At 42.3% G+C, this 21,300-nt stretch overlaps 1 protein-coding gene across 1 annotated transcript in view; it reads right to left on the bottom strand.

The window, feature by feature from the left end:
* Nucleotides 1-5,996: 5,996 nt before the first annotated feature.
* The window catches only part of bsnb (bassoon (presynaptic cytomatrix protein) b), a 64,169-nt gene continuing 48,865 nt past the window's right edge, over nucleotides 5,997-21,300 (bottom strand). The window contains exons 5-13 of the mRNA XM_026306722.1: nucleotides 14,095-20,391; nucleotides 11,024-13,115; nucleotides 9,838-10,664; nucleotides 9,284-9,395; nucleotides 9,045-9,191; nucleotides 8,818-8,873; nucleotides 8,508-8,617; nucleotides 7,909-8,115; nucleotides 5,997-6,908 (exon numbers count right to left, since the gene is read on the bottom strand). Of these exons, the coding sequence (XP_026162507.1) occupies nucleotides 8,833-8,873; nucleotides 9,045-9,191; nucleotides 9,284-9,395; nucleotides 9,838-10,664; nucleotides 11,024-13,115; nucleotides 14,095-20,391 (9,516 nt within the window). The 3' untranslated portion in view covers nucleotides 5,997-6,908; nucleotides 7,909-8,115; nucleotides 8,508-8,617; nucleotides 8,818-8,832. The remainder of the gene's footprint in view (nucleotides 6,909-7,908; nucleotides 8,116-8,507; nucleotides 8,618-8,817; nucleotides 8,874-9,044; nucleotides 9,192-9,283; nucleotides 9,396-9,837; nucleotides 10,665-11,023; nucleotides 13,116-14,094; nucleotides 20,392-21,300) is intronic.

Below are 21,300 nucleotides of genomic sequence, written 5' to 3'. Positions count from 1 at the left end.
TTTCAAATTTCAGTTTCAAAACATTTTTATAGTTTGGTTTGCTGCTTAGTGACCCCATTAAAGATATTTCTTTTAGCAGCAGACTTTGGCAAAGGTTAATTTTAATCTTTTCATATCTTAATGTAATGTTTGAGGGTGTAGTCTATGCAATTATAATCAAACACTTCATATTCTGTATCAGCACTAAGAACATTGCATTTAAGCTTCGGTTTAAGGCCTTATCCTGTTTTGCATTTACAGGATTTCATTGTTATATTATGGAGATTTGTTATCTCGAATTGCTTTTCTGACAATTATGGACTCAGGAAAGCAAATGACTTAAACAGCCTAAGAGCTTTGATAATATGTGCGCACGTCACCACCAACTCAACACTTGGCAGTCTGCCAACCAACATGACTCAAGCCGCCAAAGATTTACTGAACATTTCTTTGTCTCTCTCTGAAAACAATAACTACATTGTTACAGTAACAGTATTACATGTTTGAGTAAATGCTAAAAAGCCAATCCAATTTACATGCATATGGAGAACTGTCACCTGTTCAACCCTGGAGCCCTACTGTGTAGAGTCAGCATGTTCTCCCTATGTCTGTGGGTACTCGAGCTTCCTCCTATAGTCCAAAGACGTAGTTTTGGATTTAGGTTAATCAGTGACTCTATAAGGTGTGAATGTGAATGTGAGTGTTTGTCTCTATGTATCAGCCCTGTTATAGACTGATGATCTGTCCAGGGTGTACTGTGCCTCTCACTCAGTGTCCAGCTCTCCATGACCCTGGATGTTTCAGGATAACTGGTAGATAATGGATGAAATTATAAAATTACTTACTTGGTCTACCCTGTTTTCTAATTCTGTTCATGCCTTAATAGTTGTTTAATATTAACCTGATGGTCTGTTCAACAGTTGTTAGGGAAATTCTTAACAAAATAGACTCAGAGGACGAACTTTAGAGTACTTGCACAAGGACTAAACTGTCACTAAGCATACTGAATGCAGAGTGAGAGATCACTGGCTAGGCATATCCAGGCTAGACATTTTATAGCTTACTATGACCAGAATTGCATGCAAAGAAGGAGTGCTCTGGACCTGCTCACTCTTCTTGAGGTGAGGGCACATTAAGCTTAAACCCAGAATGGGTTAAAGAGCTGTCAATCATCTTCTGGATTAAGATAAGAGACCAGAACTGTGGTCATCCATCTCTAAGACAAGGCACTAAAATGGGGTTAAAATATGGTCAACCATCCTGTTGTTGTTCTCCAGCCCACAAATGGCAAAAGGTATCTTTCAGACATCTCAGAATTAAGAAACAAAAACTTATAGTAAGATAATTGTAAGGATATATGTAAACAACTGAACAGAATAAAACATTTTCCTAACACAACCCTCCTGTTTATCCTATGCATAACTACTAAACAGGTAAAATGTTTTCCATAAAATGCATCTCACCTAAAATTAAGTATAAAAATAAATGAAGATAATCACAAATGAGTATAAGAAATTTCAATTTCCTAATTGCTAAATGTCAAACAATAAGTGTAACTGTAACGCCACACCAGCAGAGGGAGCACGCTCCTGAGTAATGACTGATACCATAATTTCTGCCTCTACACTCATATCCCGGGTCCACATTACTTAACCTGGCCAACACAATTTACTGGTGTGAAGTATTTCCAGTTCACCCGCCTTCCTGAGCGTTGTATATTATCTTGCCTGATTTCTACGTGTACTACTTCTTGCCTGATTCTTTGGACCATTGCTTATTCAATTCAATTCAATTTTATTTGTATAGCGCCAAATCACAATACAAATCATCTCAAGGCACTTTACAAAAACTAAAACAAAAAAAAACCCAACAAATCCCTTATGAGCAAGCACTTGGCGACAGTGGAGAGGAAAAAACTCCCTTTAACGGAAGAAAAAACCTCCAGCAGAACCAGGCTCAGTTTGGGCGGCCATCTGCCTCGACCGGTTGGGGTGAGTGCATAGAGCAGAGAGAAATGAACAGCAACAATAAACAACAAATAGACACTGCAGGTTGGTGGGACCAGTAACTGCACATCAGCGATATACAGCTCCAGGACCAGGGACACCTGCAGAAGGTACAGAGAGAATAGAGAGAGAGGGAGAGAGCACAAACTAGGGGAGAGAGAGAACACAAAGTTAGTAAGCTTCAATGGTGGAATATACATGAGGTGGGAGGAGAGAAGAGAGGGGAGGGGAAGGGAAATGGGGGGGTTAGGGTAGTGGAGCTCAGTGCACCGATGGTCCTCGGGCAGTCTAGGCCTATAGCAGCATAACTAAGGGATGGTTCAGGGTTGCCTGAAGCCAGCCCTAACTATATGCTTTGTCAAAGAGGAAGGTTTTAAGTCTAGCCTTAAAAGTATAGAGAGTGTCTGCCTCCTGAACCCAGGCTGGGAGCTGGTTCCATAGGAGAGGAGCTTGATAACTAAAGGCTCTGCCTCCCATTCTGCTTTTGGAAACTCTGGGAACCACAAGTAGACCTGCACTCTGAGAGCGAAGTGGTCGATTGGGATAATATGGTACTATGAGGTCTTTAAGGTATGAAGGAGCTTGATTATGAAGGGATTTGTATGTGAGAAGAAGGATTTTAAATTCTATTCTATATTTTACAGGGAGCCGATTCCTGTCTACTTGAGAGTCCGTCCTCCGGAACCTCCCCGGATTCTGGTTTGCCTGAGGGGTCGCAGGTCCCAACTCGCCTGAGGGGCTGACCTGAACAACGCAGGGCTCACAGCGGCCTGAAGGGCCATCCACCCGGGTTACCCTACATCCTGGAGTGTTATTGGGGCAGACCCCCGGACTTTGGTCAGCCTCAAACCTGTGCACCTCTGACCCTTGGATATTCTCCTCCGCTCCTGCTAGCAGTGTGCTGCTGATTTTCTCTCAGGCCTTCTCTGCCTGCAGCCAGCAAGCCACCGCTCACCAGGGAGCTATTTTCCTGGGCCGAGACGTCCTTCGTCTCCAACCGAACATTATTTAAATAGTTTCTTTCCTTATCGTAGCTGCGTGTGGGTCCTCCTCCCTCATACACACACACGACAGGATTTCAGATGTTGTTAGAAGAAGCATCATACACTGTGTTTGTAGCATACTGAGGTCTGTAAATATTTGTGGAACACATTCAGGTTTTTAATTGTAGTTACTTATAGTATCTTACAAAATAACTTCAATGACTAAAACCTTTACTGTCTGTCCATTTTTTCAGGTCCACTTTGTGCTGTGTTATTCACAATAGTTTGTCAGAGGAAAATTACTGTCAAATTGTGAGAAATCTGGAAACATTCAAATATAACACATATCCTCATCATGTTTGATGAGTCAGGGAGGAATTGCTTGGAGAATAAATGACAAAGTGACTAGAGCCTATTTAATTTCTCTCAACTTTCCTGGCACACATGCAGACTCAGTCACATATTCTCACACGTCTATCTCTCTGTATGCATTGACAAACACTCCTGCCTCCCTACCACCCACTGGGTTAAGTCATCACTGCATCTAAGTGTAAAGCCTGGTCTTATCTGAACAATCTCTGTGTTCAAGCTCGTATTCTTGATCTCTCCTCTGTCTTCAGCAAAGCTACCAAGTCTCTCTATCATCACTGCAAGGAAATGGGTGTAACATTCACACAGACTAAAGACAATAACCACAATGTATTCATTTTCTTTTTATTCTTTTCTCCATTTGGAAATTGCAGGGTCAGTATTTTCATTAATCACATTACTTGACATGATGCACCAAAATTTACTCTATCTGTTTACAGGTATACACTGAATAAAACACAAGGTGTCACAATGGATACACGACTGACGTTTTGCCCATTGCACTTACAACAGTGAATAACATTTTCCAGATTTTCTGTTTCATTTTTTCTGCTTCTTCCCTTAACTCTCCTCACCTTGCAGAACATACCCTTCAAACCCCCTGATAGTCTGACAAAGGCATCCTACTCTGCAATTGGCGTGGAGGTGTTTTTCATCTTGTTTAACACACACAATATGTATAGATACTCTACACAAACTGGATATGTTTCTGAATAAGAGTTTTGTTCCACTGTTGTAAACAGTCAATACAAGTCAGCCACATATACTATGCTTATGCAATAATAGTAATCATCATAATTAGTTTCATCATCATCCTCATCTTCCATCCATCCATCCATTTTCCATACCTGCTTCACCAGGGTCACAGGGATCTACTGGAGCCTATCCTCATCATTGTGATAATAAATATTCTTTTTATACACAAAAGTTGGCAGCAAATACGGCATGGGGATGCACATGACAGCCGTACTCAACACTCAAAAGCTGTACAGAAGAATGAATTTGTATTTACAGTAAGAATGTGTATCTGCCTTTGTCTATCTGAATGGCTGCACTGAAGGCTGTTTTGTCTCATGCACCTCATATTGACCAGAGAGCATCTTCACCTTTTTTTTTTCTTTTTTGTTTGAAAATCTTACTCTGTTCAGTTGGAGGCACTGTTATGCAACCTCCATACTGCTGTTTTCACACAGCAGCAAGTGCTACCAGTCAGGCTTGTGCTTTCAAAATGACATGCCCTGATTTGTAAATGACTGGCTGAACATTTTACTCATCAATAGTCTCTATGTTGGCCTTTGAAAGTCAAGGTTTGTTAGCAAAACCTTGGTGAAATCATGCCTTACTTCTTTTAATTCAGCAACAACTTCCAAGCATATTGTATAAGTTCTAATCATGCACCTTTCCAATGACTTGGCTGGTGAGTGGTTTAATCAACAATGAAATATCTGATAGAAGCATTCCATTCACCCCACAGTTTATACTGACACCCAATATGTACATTGACACATATTAATGAGAAGTGCTGACCATCTGTATCACAGGTTTATAGCAGCACAGACAGTCACTGCAAGCCAAACACTGAGGAGCCCAGGTCAGCCAAAATGCACAAAAACTCAATGAGGGCTTACAAACAGCCAGACAAAGCCAAGCAAACCCATGCTTCAAAGCAACATGACGGTGGACATTCAAAATCAACAGTGTACACAGTTTACCCTTTGGCAACAAGGCCCCCGTGTGGGGAGTGGGGGGGTCAAAACACGCCACAAAAATTAAAAAAAAAAATTCTAGTTCAATATTCAATATTCAAATTCATACAGACAAATTGCTAAGTAAAAACATTTTTATGACTTCTTTGTTTAACTATCTTTGTCCAGAATTTTGTTGTTTTCTTGTGAATATGTGATGACAATAGACAGTTTTAGGCTGAATCACTTCCAGGTTCAAAATGAGTCATTGCATAGAACATTTGAATGAATAATTGCTTTCGTCCTCTCCTGTATCTGTTTGCATTTGTATGTGTGTATTTGCCTGTGTGTGTGTGTCTTTGCACAAATAGAGGCAGTGGGCCCAGCTTGTTAGTAAGATCATCTTGTTGATGAATTGGTACCCTCATTAATCAGCAGGAAGTTAACAGGTCTGTTTGATGAAGAACCCAATTAACTTTGGGCTGTGAAGTGTATGCAAAATATGTAACATCTACAGTGCGTGTGTGTGTGCATACGAGTTTGAGACAGTGTCGGTATGTGTGTTTGTACCTGTCTGCATGTTCTTATGCGTCTGCACATACCATGCATATCTGGACACGGTACTGTAGTTGTAAACCCTCTGACAAATTGTAGTACATCTATTTATCGACAGAAGTGTTTGATATTACCAATCACTAATTTAAATAACATTTATACCATTGTGCTATATATCATTTTCTGCATGCTATTGCTTTTTAAAAATCAACAAGCAAATTATTTGATGCAGGAAAACAGACTCAAACAAAAAGTGAAAAATATAATGTTTTAGCAAAGAAAAACACAGAACAACAACAAACGAAAGTCACTGGAAAATGTTTCGATAAATACACAAATGACAAATTTACATAATTAGATTTCTGATTTTGTTTTATGTACATACAATAGTATACAGTTGTGTAAAAAGAAATGCATGATATTGACGTTTTAAAACATATGAGGTATACAAGTAAAAACGTGTACTGAATAAGGCTCTTCCATTCAAAAATGAAAAGAAACTGAAAGATGAGACGCATGAATAAAAAATGAAAAAGTCCCAGAAGGCTCTGGGGCTGACTGTAATGATGGCATGGCAATGGCTAATAAAGAGCTGTGGCCACTCTTTTATTTGGTCCTCTCATTTGTGTGAATCTCACACTTGTGGGCACACTGGTAGCAATTCCCTTCACTAAAAACCTACAGCTAATGACTTGTGGCATCTCATTGGTGGTGAAAATTAGCTTCTTTTTTCAGTTTTTCAAATATTTGTGCGTGCATTCTCAGGTCCATATTTACACAATGCATTCTGTAGACATCAAAACAAAAAGAGGAGAAATAAAAACACATTCAAAGACAGGGTCAAATCCCCTATGTTGGAATGTACTGTAGAGACCAGAGAAACCAAGCATTTGAGGACTTTTGGAGTCTTCAGTTTGGTTGTCATTGCCATGATAGAACTTGTCTGCTCCAGGTATGTGTTGTCACTGTGTGCTAAGATTGGTATATTTGGTACAAGGAAAAACCTATGAAAACATGTCCAATTTTTTCATTTTTTCAGTTTTTGCAAGAAAAGGCTCTGAAGACATCAGTGTAAAATCAAAACTCCTTGACACAGGTGCACTCCGCAGACATGAGTGGGGTTCCATTTAAATCCGTGTAGAGGGTGCTGTGAGGCTTCCTTTATTGAGTGGTTTGAAAGAATGGACATGCATGGCTAAACACACTGAATTTCTCCCATGATATCCAGGTGCCTCAATTTGCAGGTCTTCTACCGTCATACAGATCCCAGGAGGCTTTCAGCAGAACTTAAGTCCCCTTCGCTCCTCATTGTTGTCCCCATTGTTGTTCACCTGAAACAAAGACAGTGAAGATGTGAATGTAGGCATAAATAAATAACTGTTAATGTGAAGTTCACCAGACCAGATGCAAACACTATATTAATGCTGCAACACAAACCAAACTAATATAAATGAAAGAAATAAAAATTACCAAAATATGTAATAAAAAATACATTTTAGAATGACCTGAGCCTCTAAATTTTCACCATGCCTGCGTTTTGCAAATGCTATGTGTATGTTACAGCTCTGCCAACCTACTGACCCTTACTTCCCATAATACTCTAGCTTATCACATCGCTGCTGTTATCGGCTGTAATCCACTGGGTTGAGCTGGCTGGAATGCTGCTCAGTGAAGCACCCAGTCACGTTTATCTCCCCATTCCCCCTCTGAATCTTCAGACTGGCCATAGATACAGAGATGACTGATATTAATCCAAATGTCAACACAGACAGCATAACAGCTGAATAAAAGATTTGTTTTGACAAAAGCTAAAGTGCATTTAATTCTGCTTTATTTGTGCTTTTGCTGTTTGACTCCATTGAACAGAATTAGTTCATTAGTTCATTCTTCTGTGTAATGAGTGATGGTTACCATGAGTCATGATTCTGTTCACCTGCATGTGCTCTTGGGAGTGTGTCTTTACGTGTGTGAAATTAAAGTCAAGCCAGAGTTAGCCTTCTCAGGCTAATTATAGCCCAGTGTGCCTGGCCCAGATTATAGTCAGTGGAGTAAAAAGGTAAACTGTTCTAGTGTCGACCTCTCTTTTTCTTGACTTTGGAATCTCTGCTCTGCAGCACAAAGTTCAGGCGGAATGTGGCTTTTAATAAGCTGACCCGAAACAGCACTGAACCAAAGAAACAAAGTGCTTATTTAAACAAAAATTCAATGAAAAATTCACCAACACTAAATTTTGTCAATCATTAATCCAGCAGCCAAAGCATACATACATGAGCACACACAAAGCTGTACAGTACGCTCACAGATGCATCTGTGTAGCATCTAGCAACTTACTCTTTGTCGAATGAGGCAGTGGACGTCTCCACAATCATTCTAGGACAAAAGTTCTGTCAAGGCATCCACCTACTTTCAGGCCTTCTCAGTCCTGTGCTCATGCCTTGTAACACCATGCTGACAAAGCAATCACGCTTATTTCATTTACTTCAATCGTGTGCCCATGTCTGGGGAATTCACTGCTGACAAGGCATCCTTTGATTCCAGCTAAGGGAAAGGTACAGCGGATCAGTTCAAGTATACAATCACAGCATTTAATGAATTATCACTGTGCTTCTCAATATGCAAAAATTGACTGAGCTAATCTATGTAAATATACAACTAATAAAACATTTAATCCATTAATCAAAGTCTGACAACATTCTATGTTTTCAAAGCTTACAATCTCAGCATTTATTACTATAAACTAAAATAATGAGGTAAAATTGAAAGAATCAGTTTAAGAAGTTACTGCATTACTGCATTATTTGATATGGTGCAAGTCTCACAACACATAGTAAATAGGTTATTACTAAATTACTTGTCATACATCTTGAAGATGATGCTGTCCTACCACCAAAACATTTAAATTTAAATGGGTATTTTAATGAGATACTCACTGATGTACTCCAGATCTCTTTGTTTAGTTCATGTCAAATGTATGTGATGCAGTTTCATAGGTTTTTCAGGACCAAAGCTACCAATTCATCTCATTTCACCCCTAAATACCCTGAAAAAAGGTGATTCAAAATAAACAAATAAAGCAGTAAGTATATATATTACTATTTCCAAAAGTTCCATAATTTGCAAGGAAGAAATTCATAACTTCTGTTGATAACCAAGCAATCCTAAATCCAGTCCATGTTTCTATAAAGTATAAAAAACCAAAATATTTTGTGCATCACTCACAATTAAACTGAATTCACTTACCCTCCTCTCTTCAGTTTAAAAAAATGAAGTGAACTTCTTCCCAAGGCCAGACAAAGCTGTGCAAAACAGAGAAGAAGCAAATATGAGAAAAGTGAAATACCCATTCAAGAAATCCCAATATTTATTTATTTATTTTTTGCTACCTTGAGGCATTCTATATATAATTCCTAGACCCAAACACAACCTGTAATACAATTTCTTAAATATTTATTTATTCAACTCTGTACCATCTCCTAGTTTTCCCGCCTGCTCTGCTGCCCCTCCTTGCAGGATTTTGGTGAGAACATTTTCCCCTTCTGCAGGTGCCTGTCCCGCTGCAGCGCTCCCTATTCCTCCAGATTTGCTACCAATCCCAACAGGGGCAGCCTTAGAGCCTGCAAACAACAAGTGAAATAAACATCATATACAATGTTTGCTTAAGGTCACTCACTGTGTGATTTAAGGAAATGGTGGAAGGGAGACTTACCAATGCCTGTTAGAGGAGGTGTAGCTATTTTTGTAGGCTGAGGTGCTGTTGGGACTCCTGTTGTAGATTTCATTCCTGTTGCTGCTGCTGAAGGTGTGGCATCCATTTTTGCCTGCAAAAAGTTAAGCAAAAAAAGGAAAACTACTACTATATTTAATTTTAGACTTTTTCAGATAATCATATCATATCATAGCATGATCACATGTGTTTACTCAAAAAACAATCATATTCAGTTGTGTAATTCTTGATTTCCCTTCCCAACTTCAGTCTGTGTACAGTATAATTTATTTAATGCCACTATCTACACAAAGTATAATTTTTGAGAGAGCTGATTTTTCTGCCAGTCTACAAACCAAAAGCATCAACCTGTTCAGTCTTTAACTGTTTTTAAGGTTTAATAATTAAATTAATATTATATATTAATATGGATTTAATATTATCTGTCATCATAATTAGCTTCTTTAGAAAATATCAGACTAATAACACATCCTTAAAATACTAATGATTGGATATTTAAGGTAGGTAAAGCAAAAAGCAGGCTTAAATCTACTAACCGTTGTGACAGCTGGCTGCCCTACGCCTGACTGTCGGCCCTGTGGTGGGGTTTGACCAGATTTGGGCTGCTGTTGTCCTGATCCAACTCCTGCAGTGGATGTTGTGGGCTGGATGCTCTGGGGGCTCTGGCTATGTTGCATTGGTTGCTGCTGTTGTTGTATACTCTGCTGATGCTGCTGCTGGGCTTGCTGGGTGCCATCAATTGGTTCAGAGCCTGGATGTCTACCAGACTGACCCTGACCACCTGACCGCTGCTGCCCTGCAGGTCCCTGAGGGAGCTGCTGCTGTTGCTGTTGCTGCTGTGGTTTAGACACTGCAGAGGGATCCTGCTTCCTGGAGGTTGAGCGATCTCCTTGTGGTTTCTGACTTCTTCCCCCAGTGCCATGGTGATGACCAGATGCTGTATCACGAGAGAATTCTCCTGAGTTCCGGGGGCTTCCTTGGGCAGATCGGGAGTCTGGACCACTCCTTCTCTGTGTAGATGAGGAGCTCCTGCCATCAGAGCGACCCAATGGATCTTTGGGGTGTATCCTAGATGAACGGGAGGACCTGGGATCCTCTGAGGAGTGGCGGGAAGAGCTGTGTCTGCCAGAGCTACTGCCGTGGTGACGGTGGTCCCGGGATGATGTAGAGGAGGAGTGGCGTTGTTGGCTGTAATCATCCTGGGGGCAATATTCTTCTGGGGGTTCGTCATAATCATGGTAGGTATGTTTACTACGCCTACCTGTGGATGAATGACTTCCACTTCCATGATGTCTTGAGCGTTCAGTACGGACATCCCGTGGTTTCTCAAACCAGTCAGTCTCCTCTTGGCCCAAATGATAGGCTTTTCAAAATCAAAACAAACATTATCAGTCAGTTGTTTTATATGTGGAGAGGAATAGCATGCAGAGTGAAGCCATGCAAAATAACTGGGAAAACATGCTCTTCATCCCAGAGCCATGCACATTTTGAGGAATCCAAAAACATGTAAAAAACAGAAGACATCACTTTACACTGAAAATTTATACATCCAAAACAGAAATGCGAAACATGCATATTTGGCTTCATTTTTGAAGACAAAGAAAAAGACAAAGGAATGATGGTGCTCACAAAATTCCACACTTGGCACACAGCCCTTTCCAGCACACTTTAAAGGTGGGAGGAATTAATTTCATGCATCACAAATGATTCAGCACCAGTTACCTTCACTGTCAGAAACAGCACAATGCATGTCATCTACAAGGTAAGGGTCATCAGGTTTATAGACATGACTTCTGGGCAAGTCTTTCTTGTGATGGTCCTGCACATCTGGCAGGGAATGGCTAGAACCATACTGGTTTCTCAAATCATGGGCTTCTGATATGCCAGAGGTCCTTCCTATGCCTACGGGCTTCCCAACAGGACTGAGTGGACTCTCTTCTTCTGAAGTCTGGCTGCGCATGGGAGGCCTTCCGCTGCGGCTGCTTCTTTGAGATCGCTCCATTGCATCCCTCTCATAGGATTTACTCCTGTGGCCTGTGGAATCTCTGGAGGAAATCTTGTCCATGCCATATCCTGTAGACCTAGACCTTCCAGAGCTATACATACGGTCCTCCTCCTCTAGACCCTCACGGCTGGTGCCATAATATTTCTGCTGGTCATATGCATTCTTTTTCATCCCATAAGTGACATCATCTTGAAGCTTCTTGGATCTGGACACAACTGTACAGCTGCCTCCTGTTGAAGTCATTGTGTAAGAGGCAAGATCAGACTCCACATCTCGTGCTTCCTCAATGGGGGAGAATTTAGAAATCTTCTGCTCCATTCCCTGCTTTCTGTGCTTACTACGTTTAGTAGAGACTACTGCAGGGGCAAGATTCTTGGATGTGAGTTTGTGGCTACTGGAGTTGCTCCGTGATGTGTGTTTATAATCATCATAGTAATAGGAAGAACCTCCACTCACAGTGGTGCTGGTGCGACTGTCCATTGTGCTTTGGTAAACTGTTGTGCCTGTAGGTCTGCCATAAGCATCCGCAGGCTCATCTTCAGGCCTACCATAAACACTCCCACGTGTGGGACCATTCTCACTGCGATACCGCCCTCCTACAGGATGGCCTAGAGTATCAGCAGATTGGCTAGTATTGTCTTTTGTCAACTCACTGATGTCATCAATCATGACATAGTTCCTAGGAATATTTTGCTCTAGGTTAGAAGTGTAGAGACCATCTGAAGCATAAGCAGAGTTGGGACTGTCTGCAGAGTGAGTCAGGCCAGGCTCAGGGGGGCGGTATTGTCCATATGCATTGCTGTAAACTGAACCAAAATTAATATCTGGAGCGGATGTGGCCACTGATGCTGCTGGATTGCTGACAACTTCATAATTGGTGGGGAGTTTTTGCTCAAGGTCAGCCAAAGAAATCTGCCTTGGTCTTTGATGGACTGTAAGGATTTCTGCCTGGGACTGGTAGGAGAGGCCAGGTTGGTAAGTGCTGTGGGTAGGGTAGGGAAGGCTCTGTCCTGGTATGGGCTGACCAGGCTGATGGAAGCCCTGGTGACCATGTTGCTGCATGCCAAGGTCTGTCTGGTAGGAGGACTGAGCATACATGCGGGAGGAATAGGATACCTGGTTCTGGTAGCCAGGGCCTGGTGGGGGATGTGGCTGAAAAGTTCCTGGTTGTGGTGCAGAGGATGAAGGGTACTGAGGAGTTTGGAAACCTATTGGTTGGTAAGCAGAGCCTGGCTGCTGTGTTGATGATTGACTTTGAGGGTATGGATAAGATATATAAGATGAGGTTGAAGGATATTGTGAGGTTGCATTGAGGTCATTAGTAAACTGACTAAGTGGTGCAGTGTTGGGCCTTGTCAGTAGACCATTTGCATCAAAGGTTCCTGTTGCAGCTGCCATTCTGAGGTTATTTAGCTCACTATCTGACATGTAGTCCCGAGCATCACCCATACATCTCAGGTAAGCCAGCTCTCTCCTCTCCCTCTCCTTCACCATTGTCTCCTTACGTTGGGTTATGCCTAGTTCCAAGTAACGGAGCTTGGCATCAATCTCTTTCTCTTCTTCCTCTAGTTCAGCCTGCTGCTTACGGAGCTTTGATGACTCTTGTTCCACAGCTTTTAATTCACTCAGGAGGCCGGCTTTCGTGACACCTTGGGCAGGTCTCGGTATAATTCTCTGGGGAATCCCAGGAGAGCTGTACATTTGTGCTGGAGTAACAATGGGGAGTGGAGTCTCCTCTGGAGGGGGGCTGGGGAGAGTCCTCTTTATTTTCCTCATCAGAGAGTTCTGCTGCTGCTGCAGGGATACCATCTGCTAAGAGAGGTACATCAGCAAACACTGAGCTATAAACAGAATGTGTTTATGTAAATTAGACTCATTACTGTACACTAGGTACTCACAAAAGGTCTGCATGTCTCTTCATCCCTAGGCCTAAGTGAAGAGCTATGCAATCTGACAATTTGTCACACTACTTGATGTTAATTGACCTCTGTCCTACGGGGGGGGGGGGGGCTGTTCAGCTCTATCAGAAATTCAATTAACATTTCATTTCATTATATTGGTTGTTTCACTGAAGCTAAAGGCACTGTCATTTTTCATTTTATGCCTGATTAACAATGTTAAGTTAAATGTTTATCAGAGGCAGTGAGTGTAGTCAACACAAATCACTTATATTAAATAATAATAGTGAGGTAGAATGTAAGCATATTTTTAAGCATAACAAGTAGGATAATAGTCATAATATTGTTACTGCCAAAAATATTCCAAATGTGTTGCAAATAAATAATGTAGTTAGTTACGTTTCTACAAAAAACTTGCAGCACATTATCCCGTGCAAATGAATATGCACTATAAACTCGGTATCAGTACATACTGTGTATCAAAGGCAAAACCATGTTGTTACATTTGATTAATGTAGATTCAATCAAATGTTAATTAATTAATTAATTATTCATGGTGTACAGGGGCCCAAGGCACTAATTTGTTAGTCTCTTTATGCATTGTGCACCATTTCTAATGCATTGTGCATCATATCTAATAACCATATTTATTTAAACAAACTACAGTAGATTTTGGTGTGTTTCTACAAGCTGATTTCTTCTGAAAACATTCCCCTAATAATAATACATACATGTATCCATCCATCCATCCATCCATCCATTCATGAGGATCTGCCCTAACAGTCATTTTTATTGTATTTTTTTATTTTATTTTGACAGTATTTTGGTAAACATATACACATTTATAAGATTAGTAATATTTGGTTTAATGAAAAGTGAAGGTTTCATACCTGACTGTTGGACACAGCTTGCTGATGATATGGGGAGAACCTGTTCTTGACAGGGTCATCTGATGTGGGGCTGAGAGGTTTGGGATCCGACATGGAGCGCTGTACACTTTTAATGGGTCTTGGTAGGGTTTGGTGGCGTTGGGGTGATTCAGCAGTAAACGCCTTCTGCTGGGGTGTAACATGGGCCTTATTAAGTTTCTCCTGAGAGGAAAATGTTGTCTCCAGCATGCGATGAGGAGACAAAGGAGACACGGGGGAGTATAGTACCTGAGGAGATTTAGGGGGCTGGCGAGATGGAGACTCATTTTGTTGGTGTTGATAGCCAATTTCCAGTGGGTCTGGTTTCCTCCTCTCAAACTTAACAACTCCTTGAAGTCTAGGAGACATTGGATCAGATGTGTTTGCACCTACTATATGCAGACTTGTGGAGTATGGACTGATAGTTGTAGGGACACTGAGCTGAGGGGCAACAACTCCCTGAGAATGAGACTCCGGTTCTGTCTGGCAGGCCAGACTCTCTCCTTTGTGGGTCCTTTCGGGGGCTGCAATGTAATGTAATAGGTCAACCTTTGAGGTTTCTGCCATAGTTATGTGGATTGCAGGTGAGACCCTGCCTAATTGGTCAGGCTCTGTCTGGCATGATGAATCATTTGTGGTCTGAATAGCTATACTTGCAGAAGCCACTTTAGATGACCCTTCTGATTTAGTCTCACCACTGGATTCAGAATGCTTGGATACACGTGATCGCCTGCGCCTTACTGGCTGCTGGTCCCATTCTCCCTGGTCCTCCTCATCAGTCTGCACACTACAGTCAGCAATACGTCTTGTTCTCCTACGCCTGTTTATGAATCTGTCCTCTCCATCTTCATCATCTGTCTGTACACAGCTGTCCGCAATCCTTTTCACAGAGTCCTCCTCTGAACCATCCCTCAAACGAGGCATGGAATTCTGCTTTTTCATAATCTTGGAATCAGCCTGTTTGTCACTGCTTCTTAAAGACATTTCAGAGGCAGAACTATGAATAGGGCGAGCAGCTACCACTGCTTGGACCATTTGTCCATCCTGCCAAAACTGAACGCTCTTTCCATCCTGTTGAATAACTCTACCACTCTGGTCACAGATAATGAACCCTTGAGGGGGGCCTCCGCCAACAACTACCCCTTGTATAGCACCCTGGGCAGATGTTGCTGCTGCTGCTGCCGATGCAGCAGCAGCCTCTGCTGCTGCAGCAGCCGCTGCTGCCTCCACTACTGCTGTCTTCTGCCTTTTCTGCTCCTCCAACTGTTGCTGAAGCTGCTGCTGCAGAGACTGAATTTGTTCCAGCTGCATTCTTTGCTGGGCTAGTTGTTCTCTTTGCATAATGAGCTGTGTCTCCCGCTCTGCTTGCTGTTGCTGTAAAACCTGTTGTTTGATTGTCTGCAGTTCTTGAATCTCACGCTGAACAAGTAGTTGTTCTTTTTCTCTGTGTCGCTGAAGCTCCATACGATCTCTTTCAAGCTCCTCTTGTAGGCGCAGCTGTCGTAATTTCTCCAGTTCAACCCGCTCCCGCTCTAGCTGCAGCATGTGCTCTTGTTGCTGACTCAGTCTCTCATCTTCTTTACTTTTCTGTGTGTCTGTGGAAGGAGAAAGTTTTGCCAGGGTAGTACCTTGTTGTGCTGCTTGTGGCTGACCCTGTGGCAGTACACTTTGAGATTGCCTGATGATCTGAGGTTGAGGAGGTTGGGTTTGAGTCAGAGATAAGGGTTCAGTTTGTGCAGGTAATTGCTGTGGCTGCATTTGAGCTTGTACTGATGGGACAGTTGGTGGTTGGCCTTGAGAACCTTGAGAAAGGGGCATAACATTCTGTGACGTAAGTTGACTACAGTCTGCCTGTTGATCTGCTATGGTCTGTATACTATGTGCTGGTACACTTTGTGGCCCTGCCTGTGTTGTAGGTTGGGTTGGTGTAATGGTCACTGTTTGTGAAGTTAAAGGCTTTCCAAGGTACACTGGAGCTTCCTGGTGTGAGTTGCTTGCAGCAGACACAACTCCTGATGTTGTGGCTGAAGGAAGATACTGGTTTGAAGGAGGGTAGGAATATGGTCCCTGTGTGGAAAGAGGCATTCTGGGAGTCACTTGTGGCAACTTAGTGAGACTAGCCAATGGTACAGCAGTCACCCCTGTAGGATACGGTCTGTAAATTCCTCTTGGAATGGGACGCAGGACAGAGGCAGGCTGAGTAGTAATTGGCAAGGTAGAAGCTATAGGAGTGTTTATTGTGGAATAAATCATGCCATCACCTCCCCTCATAGCAGCAGGATACAAGGCGCGTATACTTGCTTGTCTAGCATTAATTAGGTTTGTTAGGGTTTGGCCATTTGCTGTTGGTCTTCCATCTGGTCCATATATTAGGTTTGCTCTTATAGATGCTAAGCTTTGCTGGAGATTAAGTCTACCTAAAGGTCCACCCCTTCCAGCCCCATATGGTACCAGTTCAGGGTCGTTTCCATACCGGCTCCCAAAATGGTCCACTGAGTTTAGAGCTGCACACATGCGACTGATCTCCCTGGCAGTTGTTGCACTGTACTGAGCCAGATTGGAGTCGTGTGATCCTGTTAGGTCACGTGAGCTGGAGGCATAGTCAGAATTGATATTTGACATGGAACCATATCGGCGAAGTGGTAATGAAGGGCCAGCAAAATCTCCTTGATGGCGCAAGTCTGTGTAAGAGCCATACTGTGCTCCCATGCCAAGGTATCCACTATCATAAACCTGATTCATTTTGCTGAAATCTACTGCTGGACCTCTATGGATATTATTCTGGTAGTGACCAGCATCAGTTATGGAAGGCAGATTGGTATCAGACATTGAGGGCTGTATTCTTCCTAAGGGGACTGTGGGTGGATGATGTGGTTTATGTTCCTTTGTCACCCCCTGTGGTGCTTGAGGCTGGTGTTGTTGTTGGCTGACATTGTAGCGTGGCGGAGGGACTACTTGAGAGGCTTCAGTGGTGGGGTTTTTATCTGAAGATACTGTTGTAGGTTTCTGAGTGAATGGTCCTGAACAGGAACCAGCAAAGGGTAATTTGTAAACAACATCACAACAAGCCACCTGGTTTTCTGGTTTGATCTGCCCTGTGAGATCCAAGACCTGAGAAGGCAGAGGAAGTTCCTCTCGCTTTACCAGTTGAGTCACTGTGGTCCCCTGTGATGTGTTATTCTCGTCAAATTGCACCATCATAACATGGGTTTTCCCTGTTGACAAGTTCATTACTGTCTGCTTGTTTTTCAGCTCTAAGGCAACTCCACCATAGATATCATGTGGAGCATTAGAAGCAGGAGCCCCAGACATTGATGGTGGTGTCAGCGGGGATATTCTAGGTATGGCACTAGCAGAGACTACAGGCTGTGCACTGCTTGTGTGGCTCACCACCAGGTCTTTTTTCAACAGTGGCTGGACCTGATTAGCTAAATTGTAACGGGCAAAAGAGGACTGCTGTTGGTGCTGCTGGAGCTGCTGCTCAAGAAGCTGCTGCTGCTGCAGTAGCTTCTGTTGCTGTAACTGCAGCTGTTGCTGTTGTATACCCAGGTTCTCCAGACAGGCATCGATTTTAGGAATAGATGGGTCCGTAATTGGTGGTTTACTCTGGATTAAACAAACAGCTGATCCAACACCCTGACCTAGATCCACACGGTTTTGTAAAGGATCTCCATACACAACTGGTTGCTTGGGTTGGGACATGAGAGCAGAACCTGCAACTGTGACACTAACTGTGGTGGGTGTTGATACACAAATGTGTGGTTGCTCTTGTGCATTCAGGTTCATAATAAGAGGTTGTACTGCTGTATGTCGACCAGATGGCTGCTCTGCTCCTAAAGAGTATCTTCTTGTATCAGAGGCAAGAGATGTTAGGTCCATCCCCTGGTCTGTGATTATAATTGGGGCTGGCCTTATTGGAGCTCTTAGATCTACCACATTAGTACCTGGATGTGTTTGGCCCTGACCCCCAACCTTTGAAGTGTCTGGTTTATTTGAGATTTTACATATATTTTCCATAGATCCATGACTATGTGTAGTTGTGGTCACTGTGCTAATACCAACATGTACCTTTTCAACATTTTGAGTCATCTGTGAAGAATGTTTGGGAGACTGTAATGATGAATGTATTTGTGGTGATGTTGGGGAACTTGTAGAAGGGGGCTGGGAGCTGTATAATGTTTTACAGCTGGCCTGGTTTGGTGATGACAAAGGGGAAGTGGAAGAATTTACAGTCATTGGCTTAGCAGGACTTGCTGCTTCAGAATCTAATGTTATTACCATCACTGGTGACTCTTGAGAGGATTGCTGTCTCACAAGACGTGGTGAAATTGCCCTTTGAGGTGCCTGAGCTCCATGGGATGCAGCTGTTGCTGTAGTCCCTGGAGCAGATGGTAGTTGCCTGCCATTACCACCAGTGGGTCGTATGGAGGGCATATGTGTTGGGCTTTGTGCTGGGGAAGTGGTGGGTGAGACTGGTGGACTGGGACCTTTGAAAAGGGAAAAGACTTTGGAGGTTAGGGAGGATGCTCCGGGATCAGGTGTTGCTTGTGTTGGCCTCTGAGAGCCAGCTCGATTGCCGGCAGCCACTGCACTACCTGCCTGACTTACTTGGGCTTTGGTTGTGGCAACTCCAACAACACCTTCAATTTTGGCACTCTGTGTCATCATCCTGTTTTGTGTTTCTTTTGACAGATGTTGTGCTGCATGAATTCCTGGGATTCTTGGATCACTTCCTGTGGTGGAGAAGGACATAGGTGCAATAACCTGTGTTGGGCTTGAGCCAGGAGTTAGGGCAGTTCCTGTTTCAAGATGATGTTTACCATCTGACTGAGAGGCACCTTTTTGCAGATTAACAGTTTGTCCTTGCTTTTGCATAAGCTGTGCTTTCTTCATCATCTCTTCATAGACCTCCTCTGCACTTTTCAGTGTTTTATCAGATGGAGACATTGCTGATATCTTTTCTGTAGGTGAGTAGAGTGATGTGAATGTTGGAAGGTTATATTCATTTCCTGATTTGTAAAGCTTTCCACCAATCATCTCAAAGCCTTCTGCCTCTGAGTCCATAGAAGGTGAGTATTCAGAACATGATGATCTATGAAGTTCCTCCATCTCTGCTGCCTGTCGTAGCTCCTCTGTTGGCGATGCATCCTCAATAGGAGAGAGATTACTGGGGGGAGTTTTGGATCTTTCCCTGCGTCTCTGTGCACGTAGTTCTTCTTTATCCCTTTTTGTTTTTCGAGCAGTACTTCGGATCCTCTGTTGTTCTAAATCTCTCATCTGCTCCTGTTCCCTTAATAACTCTTCCTCCTCCCTAAGCTCTTCTTCCTCTGATGAGTCCTCAATGGTAGGCAGCAGTGGCCCATGGGAACGATGTCGAGCTTTTCTTTGCTGTTTTGCCTCCTCTAATTTTGCCCTACGACTAGGGCTGCTGTCACTATCATCCTCCATGGATGAAACAGATGTGGGGGATGTTCCAGAGGTGTAGCTGGGAGTGGTGGCAGGCAGAGTGGATGAATATTCCCCCTTGGACCGCTCCTCTGGAGAACCAGTCAGACTCTCCATCTCTAGCTCTGGCTCTCGTAAGTCATGGTCAGTACTGAGCTCCATGTCTCGGTTGTAGCTGTTAGTATTATTCAGCTCAATGGTTTTAAAGCGTCGAAGGCCCCCTGCCATTACAACATCTTCCTCTTCATTTACCTTATATGGATCTTCTGATACCTTGGTGTCATCCTCAAAACTATTAGAATGGTGAGACAATCGTCGTCTTTCTTTGCTTAAATCCCCACTGGTTTTATGACCCCTTTTAGTTTTCTGGTTTCCATATTCTTCCAGCTCGTCTTCATCAGCACTCATTTCCATAATTTGCCTCCTCATGAAGTCCTCATCTGTCATCAAATCTTTATGTGACTTCTTCTGTCTTACTGGCAATGGTGAGAGACCACTTTCACTGCTGTCTTCTACATAATCATGACGAAGCTTACAACTGAGGTCATCCTCTGATTCATCTTTTGCTGCATCATCATCAGGACTGTAGTTCCGTTCCTGTCCGACCGACAGTGAATGTGGTCTGTGCTTCTGGTCTGAGGCAGTCTTTGACTCTAGGAGGGGCTTCATGGAGCTTTCCAGCTTGGTGATTTCTGTGGGGATGGAAGCACCTCTTTCACTAAGCTTGACTCCTTCTTCATGAATCTGGCCAGTGATTTCCCCTTGAGAGCTGGAAATCCCATCTGAAGAGTATCCAGTGTCACTTAAACTTTGTGTACTTGATTTGTTGTAATCCTAAAGAAAACAAAAAAGAGGAAGAGAGAAGTGAGAAGCAAAAACAGCATTATTCTTTCTTAAATTAACTCATGGCAAGGTGTAATATAAGCCCTACTTCACAACTTGTATCCCACTGTTTCATCACATTCATCAGCAGTGACATTTCTATGAGCATTCTTAAATAATGGAGTAAAATTAATTCACTAAACCTAAAAGAGATGAAATAGCCACTAATACTAAGATATTAGAGAATTATTACATTAGAAAGAACAAACCCTTAATCAAACAATCCATTAAAGAAACACTTCTGGCTAAAATCAACCCAAATATTTACTACGTAATGCATTTTGGTTTTAGAAGTCCAGCAAATTTGAATTTGCATACAAGAACCAAGATTTATGCACATTTTTAATTCTTTAAATTTATAATGATTACAACAGGTTAATTAGTGCAAATCCTAATTTCAGCTTTCATTTGGCTTGTTAATCAATCCCATTTCACTTTGTGGTTACGTTATATTCTATTGAGTTGGGTTGAGTTTGCCTTTAAATGTTATATACAAACAGATGGATAAATACACTGACACATAGTGAATATAACAGACAGCTGAAGGTACAAACATCTACAGACAAATGTCATTTGGTTACATGCTTGATTGTCATCTTTGACGCATTCTCTATTGCATTCTTCGAACTGCTGAAGAATAATGAACATGCTCAGAATGCTTAAAATATCACCACAGAGTGTCATGTTAAACAAACAGCTTGCATTTGAAACAAAATGAAAGTGTACAAAACAAGGCAGGAATGGCCATAGAGACAACAAAGATCATGGTGATGATGTTGATCAATGGTTATAATTACTCATATGGAGCCAAAAAAAATCTAAAAGGATGCACCAATACTAAAAAGTTAAGAATGGCAGGAG

The sequence above is a fragment of the Mastacembelus armatus genome, chromosome 5 (assembly GCF_900324485.2).
Source record: "Mastacembelus armatus chromosome 5, fMasArm1.2, whole genome shotgun sequence".
Taxonomy (NCBI): Eukaryota; Metazoa; Chordata; class Actinopteri; order Synbranchiformes; family Mastacembelidae; genus Mastacembelus; species Mastacembelus armatus.
The sequence above is the reverse complement of the archived record's forward strand: the minus strand, read 5'-3'. Positions and strand labels throughout refer to the sequence as shown.